The sequence below is a fragment of the Sinocyclocheilus rhinocerous genome, unplaced genomic scaffold (genome assembly GCF_001515625.1).
Source record: "Sinocyclocheilus rhinocerous isolate Xijiao unplaced genomic scaffold, SAMN03320098_v1.1 scaffold1063, whole genome shotgun sequence".
Lineage (NCBI taxonomy): Eukaryota > Metazoa > Chordata > Actinopteri > Cypriniformes > Cyprinidae > Sinocyclocheilus > Sinocyclocheilus rhinocerous.
In genome coordinates, this window is record NW_015625586.1 from 1,121,979 (window position 1) to 1,131,914 (window position 9,936).

Below are 9,936 nucleotides of genomic sequence, written 5' to 3' on the forward strand. Positions count from 1 at the left end.
CCTTTTGGGGTAGGGGCGTGTTTGTTTTGGTGATTTCAAATATCAACATTGGCTACCAGAAATCACTCACTCTGCCTTTAACATGAATGTTTCTGTCAAAGAAGATTTCAATGCAAGTTTGCATCTGCAATCATTTTTATTTTAATTGTTATTTTTTTCCCATTAATGTAATGCCGCCATCTGCTGGTAAATATCGGTGCTGCAGATTTTTCACTGTTGAAAAGTGTTGGTCTTCCGATTTATTACATGATCTGTTTTTTTATTTTTTTTTATTTGTTGAGTGGTGGACATGGGCTTACTTTGTGAATTTGGGTAGAATAACAAGAATAAGTATAGAATAACAAGTTGCTATTAAATCTGATCGAAGAGGGGGCGTCTGCGTTTGTTCAGTTTAGTTCACTGCAAGGTTTGTGCACGAATGCAATAATTTTACTTTATTTATTATGTTAATAATTTTTTTTAATCGTCATTGTGAGTTCTCAGCTTATTTCAATGGGCTATTATACTGTGTTTTAAGCTAGTGATGTGGTCAGCCACGCCCATTAAGCGCTGTCCCGCTTTTACCAGCAGGGGGAGACAAATACCACGAGACCGAGCACATGTGTCACGTTAGTACGTTACACGTTAGCCAGGCATTTTGTGTTGTTTTATTTAGCACCGAAAACCATATAATTATATTATTTTGTAGTCACAAGAAATTTTAGAAACTAGAAGAAATGGTCCATTACTAACCACAGGAGGTTACCGCATTCCTGCTGTCCGTGGATGTTTACTTTCACACAATGGGCTTATGACCTTCTGAACTGCGTAACTGTGCTCAAACTTTCTTTCAGCGTTATTTCTTGTAAAGTCTGTTTGGTTTGTTGTTTGTAAAAGGCAGTTGCACCTTGTGGCATGTAGCATCGGTTCCTGGTATGTGAGGGTTTCATTATGAAGCCCTGAAAACAAACAAGCATAAATAAATATGTTATTGAGTTTCCTACATGCAGATGTTGCATACATTTGTAGATAAACAAAAAATACCAAATACAAGAAGAAAGAAAGAAAGAGAAAAATGTTAATCCACTTAAATATGCTCTCATTACCATCTAGATTATTGTAATACTTCACTGTTTTGCACATAATCCCATGAAAAGTAACAACTTTGCATAATGTGATAAATAACATGGATGTTATATCAAAATCACAGGTTGAAATTTTATGTGAATGTATACTCTACATTTTACTGTGGTTCTTCACAATTTTGAGGGTTTTCTTTTGAGGAATGTTCATTTTAATGGTCCTCTGTTGTGACAATTTCTTTCATTTTTTTATATTTGTAGACATGATGGTACAGTATTATGTTAGGGTGTCATCATGAGTGGTTGCTAGGGCATTGCTATGCCGTTGTTAAGGTGTTTTAAGTGTTTCTACTGCATTTCTATGTGGTTGGATTTTTTGAGTGATTGTTAGGTGACTCCTTTTTGGATCTGAAGGAGCGTTTGGTCCCAGAAACAGTGATGTGTGACGTATAATAATCCCCTTCACAAGCGGATTATTTTTTAAAGGAATGGGTCACCCAAAAATTTAAATTTGCTTAAAGTTTACTCTCCTTCAGATGAGAATATTTGGTTCTTCACTGGAATTTTTTTTTAACATTTAGAATTACATCACTTGCTCACCAATGGATTCTCTGCAGTGAATGGGTGCCGTCAGAATGATAATGATAAAATGATAAAAGCTGATTTAAAAAAAAAAAACATCAGAAATTATGGATCTGTTTCCTACAAACACTCAGCTTTCTGCTTCACAAGATGCTAAAAGATGGACTGGAGTGCTGTGGATTACATCTGAATTATTGTGATGTTTTTATCAGCTGTTTGGACTCTCATTCTGACGGAACCCATTCACTGCAGAGGATCTGTTGATGGATGAACTATTCCTTTAACACACAGTATCATAGCATGTCACAAACTCCTGTCACCACTTAAAATGTCATGTCAATTTCCTATGCTTTTTTTCCCCCAGTCAGGCACTTAATATGTGAGTGTGCAGTGGACCTAGTTACACAAAGGACTGTCTCCCTAAATATATTCCTGTTGGACACACAGAAGCGTTTCTGCTGGGCTGTTGGTCATGTTCAGGGTCAGTGGAAGAGCAGTCAGTAGGTATCTTTTTAGTGTCTTAGCGTCTTATAAACAGTAGTGCCATCCTCTTTTTGTTGTGTATGTGAATCTGGCACAAGTCTGAGCAAGTTTAAACAAGTAGTCCACTTAATTTACAACTGAAGTGTACGTGTGTGCATGTACTTCGTGTCTCTGGATCTCAAGGGGCCAAGGAAAGCTAAATTTCATCCAGCACTCCAGCCTCATTCTCTCTGTCTTGCTTTGTGTGCAGAGCCTATCAGGCCCAGAATGCATCAGATGCACACAACCTAACCCACTTACAGCTTAACCAGACTGCTAAGGGAGCCTATTCACACTAAGGTTAACTATGGTCAGGATAACTCTCTCTTTCTCTATTCCCATACAGTCTTCTCCATATCAAATGCCCTTGTAAACTTTTATTACCCCTTATATGTCACCCAGGAAAGAGGTTAAGTTTGATGTTTTAATTACCGGAAGGTTACATCGAGAAAATGTTATTGCTCAGAGGTTGCACTTTCATAGCTCAGACCATTGTTGACACACAGCAAGTATAGAAGAAATTATGAATATATGAAGAGTTCAGATGCGAAAGCCTCTAAGTGCCGTCTGAAATTTTCTTCTAAAATGAGCATTTTTAATATTTTTAATATATTTTTATGTTCAGTTATTTTAGATTAATTGCATTGAAAAGGACCTATACATTGCCATTAGAATAAAATGACTGAACCTAAACTTAGGAGCCTGATAAAAATGCTCATTTTAGATGAAAATTTCAGACGACACTTAGAGGCTTTAAATCCGTGTATCATTCGATCATTCGTTTTTTTTTTTTTTAATATTGAAAGTAGATAAACGAGAAAACGGCTCCTTTTTCATTGTGCGAGCTGTCTCTTTAATACCGTGTGGTTTACATACACGTTTCTGCTGATTGGGCTGACATGTTGGACACACCCACCAAACAAGAGAAAACGCATCTCAAACCCCGTTGCACACCGTTTCCAGGAAACATGTCGTTCAAACCGGAAACCGTAGCAAAACTGTGCACACCTGATTGAGCTTGAACTTGCCCTAGTTCTTCTGCAGTATCACGCAGCAGAATAATAGTCCTCTGCTGCAGTTGTACAGATTAATAACCCATTTTATCAATGTCATATTTTTCTCATCAAACAGACTAATGAATAGCTCGACACAACTCGTACCGGGGCAGAGTCTAGACGGGTCTTTCTTCTGTGTAGACCAGCAGTTCTTAAAGTGATAGGGTCCGAGAAATAATTTGCTATAGCCTAAAACCTAAAGTATTTCCAGATCGTAAAGTCGCTTTTTTTATCATGATACATAGGCCTACTGTGATTTATTCCAAAGTGACTTATATGATGCATTTAACGCCACATAATCTAAATGAAGCCTCTTAAAAGACAAGTATTCCCTGTGGTTCATGTTTGTGGCATGCGCCGGAAAGATGCTCAAGGAGACCGAGACGCGCTAAAGCAGCGCATTCTGTTGTTCTCTTTATTTTTCAAAGGCATGACATTTAGTAGTTATTTTGAACATAACGTTACACAAATAAAAATATACATTTTACCATACGACTATAAATGACAGAGTATTAAGTTATTTCCCCTCGATGGTTATTCATTTTTCCACCCATGAACAAAAAACGAAAATTTAAGCTGAATTTTCGTTTTTCGTTTTTTAGAAAAAAACAAAAAAACGAAAAAGGAGCCGTTTTCTCATTTTTCTACTTTCAATATTAAATAAAAAAAACGAATGATCGAATGATACACGGATTGCTTTAGCATTTAGAATTTAGGATTTTATGATTACAACACAGTTATTTTGCATAGATATTGATAAAATAAGAAAAATTATAATAATAATTATATTTAGGATTGAATCACCATTATTTGCAAAGATAAATATTGACAAAATAAGCATAATGAAATAAAATTATATTGATAATTTATGATTACATTTAGAATTAAAACAATAATTTTGCATAGATGTATAGATATTGATAAAATAAGCATAATTAAAATTATAATCATAATTTGTGATTATATTTATAATTGAAACAATTATTTTGCATAGATAGATATTGTTAAAATAAGCATAATTAAAATTATAATAATAGATGACAATTATATGTATGATTAATAATTATTTTGTCTAGATAGTGTTAAAATAAGCATAATAAATTAATAATCATAAATTATGATTATATTTATGATTAATTATTTTGCATTGATAGATAAATTCTAATAAATAAAATAAGCATAATTAAAATTATAATTTATTATTACATTTATGATTAAAACAATTATATTTATGATTAAAATGTAGACCGATATTGATAATAAGCATAATTTATAAAAACAAAATGAATGAAATCCAGTATGAGACATCCATTTACTAGTTGTTTATAATTTTACTGCTTGAGGCAAGTGACTTTCATATCATTTGGCAAGCAGGGTTTGCCTGCCAGCAGGACTTTGCCCGACTCTTTAGCCATTAGAGGATTTATATCACCATTGGCGGGTACGGCAAGACTGGCACACAAATACCAGACATTATTTGCAAAGATTTAGGACCAGAGCTCAAGCAGCTAAGCCGCAGTTAGCAAGACATTGGTTGTTTTCCAAGATCACTAGTTTTCAGATTTCTAAAGAAATGTATTTTTTGTCAGCATTTCTAGAATGCCGGTGACGTGATAAAAGGAAATAGAATTCCACTTATTTAGTCTTTTTCCTATAGCGTGATCTGCATAGTTTCTCAACTCATTCAGCCCCGTGACCCACAGTTCACTTCCTGTTTCTCTTAAAGCACTTCCTGTTTCTCTTAAAGCACTTCCTTTGCGCTTGTAGATGAGTCAGAGTGCAGTTTCAGTGACCTTTACTATTGCAGTGTTTGGCTGTATGTATGTTTGTGTGAGTGTGATGGGGTGTGGAGGCTGATTTAGAGTGAAAAAGCATGCCTGCTTTGGCCGGAGTTGTTCCTAGAACGATTATTTTCTGTCAGAGCACTCACAAACACCTTCAAGTGTTAACAATGGTTTGTGAAGTTACTGTGATTTCCAGATCGGTCTTGGAGAATAGAAGGAATAAATAGACATTTCCTCTTGGCCTTCTGGTTGCACACAAACATGTTCATAAGCACGCCTCCACAGCCACGCAAAGGACGTACACGCCTCTACACACATGCTCGCAGATGCACACATCCGTTCTGCTACATTCATGCAACAAAAACAACACTTGAAAGTTAGACAGTGTAGCTGCTATCAGCTGTGCACATGCACACCTCATTTTTTTTTACACAAATAGCACCCAAGCATTGTGCACCATTTTGATTTAATAGGAAAGCATATTTTTTTCTCTCCTCACAATGACAGAAATATGAATATGTGACCCCCCCCCCAAAAAAAAAATTCTAAGGATTTCATTGGTCAATCACAGTGCTGATTGCCTACACAACACTGAAACAAATACTAACCCCTAACGAAAAGATAACCACACTGTTTGACACAATCTGATCTGATTTGTTGGCAGGTGATTGAGTTAGCCAATAAAAATCTTTAATGGTTTGGGAATTTTTTTGGGGGAGGAATATTGGGTTTGCACTGGTGGTTTGAGGGGAAAAAAAGCATGCAATGTGAATACATCAAGACCTAAGTACCATATTTACATTTTTAAAAACTGTCTTAAGATTTTAATTGTAATGTTGTGTCGTGTATTGTCTTAAAATATAATAAAATATGATTATACACTTTGACTTCACTTTGAGCTCCATGTACATAAATTGTTCCAGTCCATGTGTAGCTTGGCGACATAAAAATCAAATGCTTTGGCTTCTCTTGGAACTATATTTACATTGCCAGAGAAGAAATAAACCAACTAACTGAACAAAATGTTGTATGAAATTTAGATTACTCTATATTCACTTATCCAGCCTCCTGTCTGCGGCCGAATCACAGAACTCTTGCTTGTGTGATTTTGCTTATTATTTTGCTTATGTTTATTTATTAATTTTATTTTAATGTAAAAACTAAATCAGCTCTTGTTGTCTGAAGTGACATAAGGGGATGGAAGATTTTTAAAAATTATTTTGTTACCTAATTTATTTTGTTTAATTTTTGATTTATTGATAGATCTTTACAACAAAATATATTCATTTCTAAAGCTTAATTAAAAGCAACAAATCACTTTACTACTAAAATATTACGACGCATAGATTAAAAAACTGCTTCTGCTTATATAATACTGGTTGCATTTCAGCGGCACACATTCCTAAAGAAGAAAAAGATTAATTTGTGAAAGTGTATTTAACACTCAGCCAGAATTCCTCTCATTCTCTCGTGTGAATTTCAGCTGAGTATAGTAAAAACAGCTTTACTGCATTTACTAAATTGAAGTCAGCACAGCTGCCTGTCAGCACACAAACTCCCTCATTGGACTCTTCAATCCATTATTCTCTCCCCCCACCCTTAAATCCATTTCTCCGGGCTTTGCAGCTCGCCACGCCTCGCCTCGTTTTTTCTCAATAGTTGTCAGAGCTTCGGGTCACTCGCTAGTCGTCGTGAGGCATCTTCCACTCCCTTTCTTTCTCTCTCTCTGTCTCCCTGTCCTCCACCTTCTCAGGCTCCAGCATCCTTTTTGCAAAGGCAGAGAAAACCGTGGACCGCGAAGCAGCTCGTATACTCGAGGTCGTCTGAGCTCTGCATTATCCGAGGCAGGAAAACAAACGCAAGTCTTTTCTCCTCAAAAGTTCTCGACTCAAACTCCGACCATGTCCGGCGAAGACGCACCTGCCCAGCAGCAAAACGCCGAGGAGCAGAAGCAGCAGCAGCAGCAGCAAGAAACCAAGACGCCCGCCGAGTCCCCAAAAACCGAGAGCAAACCAGACCCACCGCCCAGCGGCGCCTCCACCGAGGCCGCCGCCGCCGACACCGACACCCCAGCGCCCGCAGAGGAGAAAGCCCCAGAGGAAGACACGTTCAGCTACCGGGCTCTGGTGCTCACCGGCTACGGCGGCTATGATAAGGTGAAACTCCAAGTAAAGAAGGGGAAGCCAGCTCTCAAGAGCGGCGAGGTGATGGTGCGCGTAAAAATGTGCGGGCTGAACTTCGCAGATCTGATGGCAAGACAGGGACTGTACGACCGGCTCCCGTCCCCGCCGGTAACCCCGGGCATGGAGTGCTCCGGGATCATCGAGGCTGTCGGTGAAGACGTGACTGACAGAAAAGTGAGTAAACTCATCGCTTAGTTTATCTATACAGCCATTTATTCATTAACGGTGTTCATTTTATTGCACATTTAACGCGTTTGTTGTTATGGAAATGTTTCCACAATGTTTACAGTTCATACTCTGTGCAAAAATAATGTCAGTCATTCAAAGAGACAACTCGTTCTCAAACTCCTGTCACATTCACTCGCCACCGGAGACAAAAGAGGAGCGGGAGGGGCACCGATAGCCTCATTTCAGAACCACCGGAGCTCTTGTCGCGCTGACCCGAGCAATGGAACGCTAAACGTTCACGGGAGAGCGAGCTTTGCTTGTGTACGCGGCGAGTTGAAAGTAACAAACAGCCCGATGATACTTTTTGTACACAGTTATGCAAACACAGCGTTCACAGCTTCCTATAATGGAAGCGTTGAGTTTATCGCGTCTCTGTGTGGATGAACCACCGCCCCTCTTTCTCTCAGCGCACGCGAAAAGTCGCACCTGAGACGCGCCGCATCCGCGCACGTGCGCGTTTAATTCTAGACGTTCTAAAAAGTAGCGAAATTATGCTCTCGACCGGTGTTAATGCACTTTTAGCAATCTGTGCGAGCGATAGCGGTGTCAAGTGGGCGCGTGAAAAAAAAGGGCGAGGCGCAGGGGGGAAAATGCTAATCGCACGCGCCCTTTGTCATCTGCCTCGGGCATTGTGACACCGACATACACTCTGACATCATTCATCATTCCTGCCAGATTTTTTCTCTCTCTTCGTTTTGGCCTCTTTAAACAATAATTAAATTTTTTCTTCCTTTTATATAAACATCAACGCCTGTTTCTGTAGGCATAGCGCCAATGCAATACAATTTCTTATTATTACCATATTTGATACAGTTGGCCGGCGGATATCTATGCGATTAAATAAAATAAATAAATCTAATTCTCGGGTTACTTTTTCAGCTCCATAGAAAACGGCGGAGTCTAGTATGACGTGGCCTAATTGACTTTCTATGTGCTCCATAAGAACAAATCGATGAGTCATGCCTGGTGGTAGCTGCGCTGGTCTCCATGGCAACGTATCATGGCAACGCCATGCACCGGCTCTCTGTGTGAGAGTTGGTTGAAAGGATTTGATGTTTGTATTACCGAGAATAAACACGCTTAATGAGAAGCAGGCAAGGTAAGATGTTGAAGAATTGTGTGAAATGCAGATTAAAGCCTGAGCGTGTGTTAACACCAAAGAGGGAGCGAGCACTAGGCGTTGGCTGGTGGGTGATGCAGAGGAGGAAGATAATTGTCCAGCCCTTCCTCAGCCTCGTCTGTCACCGATATTGAATTTAAAAGGTCACCGGTCTCTCTCTCTCTCTCTCTCTCTCTCTGTATTACCATGTCAGCAAGCAAACAATTGCTTCTTCTCACATTGGGAGACCTGATAGTGCTTGGCAAAGCTGACATTGTTTGGTGAGCATGTGAGGTGAGGAATCTGCTGACTGTGGCGTCCGGAAAATGACTCTTTCTTGGAGGAAGAGATGGAGACGCTGTCTCTGCGCACACCGCTGTAGAGGTGGACACTAAGGCTGTGACATCCTCTCACATGACCCGACAGATGTTACTCTGAAACTGCTCTCTTGTGCCCACTCTCTGTCTATATTAGCATTTTTGTCATGAATAATTCATGTAACTTGTTGCTTGTGCACACACACAATATTTATCAGAGTTCTGCTGCGAGGATCAGATGCATCTGTTCACAATTAACTTCCTCTGGACCACATTGTCAGCCACACAATTTTCTCTCTCTCTCTCTCTCTCTCTCTCCCCCTCTCCCTCTCCCTCTCTCCCTCCCTCTGTGTCTGTGTGTGTCTCTGTCTCTCTCCCCATGTCATTGGTTTGGTCGATGAATATAAAAGCCTGTTTTTATTACATTAATAATATGCCAAGACACCCACTGTGGGAAAAATAAACGGTCATAATATTTGGCATGGGAGACGGACAACATAATATCCAAATCCATATTCAGTCTGCGAGCTCAAATTTAGCACGCTTTCTCCCCGATGTGTTCCCAATGCTAATTCTGTGTGGCCATCTTGCCCGGCGCGGCGGGAGTTCATTTGTGTGAAATGGTGGATGTTGATGTGGCATCACACAGGGGGTCAGCCCTCCGCTTAGACGTGCGCTTCAACCGTCCTCCTGCATTTAGGTGTTTTCTGTGTATTCATACAAATGCTACATCTAAATACATATGATCGTGAGGAGAATAAACAGTCTGATTTATTTTTTCTTGTGTCTTTATACTCATTTTCACTCCAATCTCCTGGATTTTTCAGTCTTTTAACGGCTCTCATTTGAAACTGTGGTCTTCATATCAAACCCTCTCCATTTTAAATGCTTTTTAGGCTGTTTTAGTACATTTCCCACACCTAAGCATTCCCTACCCCCTTTTAGTCCCGTTTCATTTCATATTCCTCCATCTTCAATCTGTTTTCTGTCTTTTAGTCTTTTATTGAGCTACAAGGAGACCACATTTGCTTTAGATAACCTTAAGATGACTTAAATTGATTCTTGAGTAATGGGTCAAAACAGGCTGAAAGAAAGAAAGAAAGAA

The 9,936-nt window shown here is 39.2% G+C and overlaps 1 protein-coding gene across 1 annotated transcript in view; it reads left to right on the forward strand.

Annotated features, from left to right (window-relative positions):
• Positions 1–6,614: 6,614 nt before the first annotated feature.
• vat1 (vesicle amine transport 1) overlaps positions 6,615–9,936 on the forward strand; it is a 30,243-nt gene continuing 26,921 nt past the window's right edge. Inside the window, exon 1 of the mRNA XM_016571361.1 lies at positions 6,615–7,361. Coding sequence (XP_016426847.1) covers positions 6,906–7,361 — 456 coding nt within the window. The 5' untranslated portion in view covers positions 6,615–6,905. The remainder of the gene's footprint in view (positions 7,362–9,936) is intronic.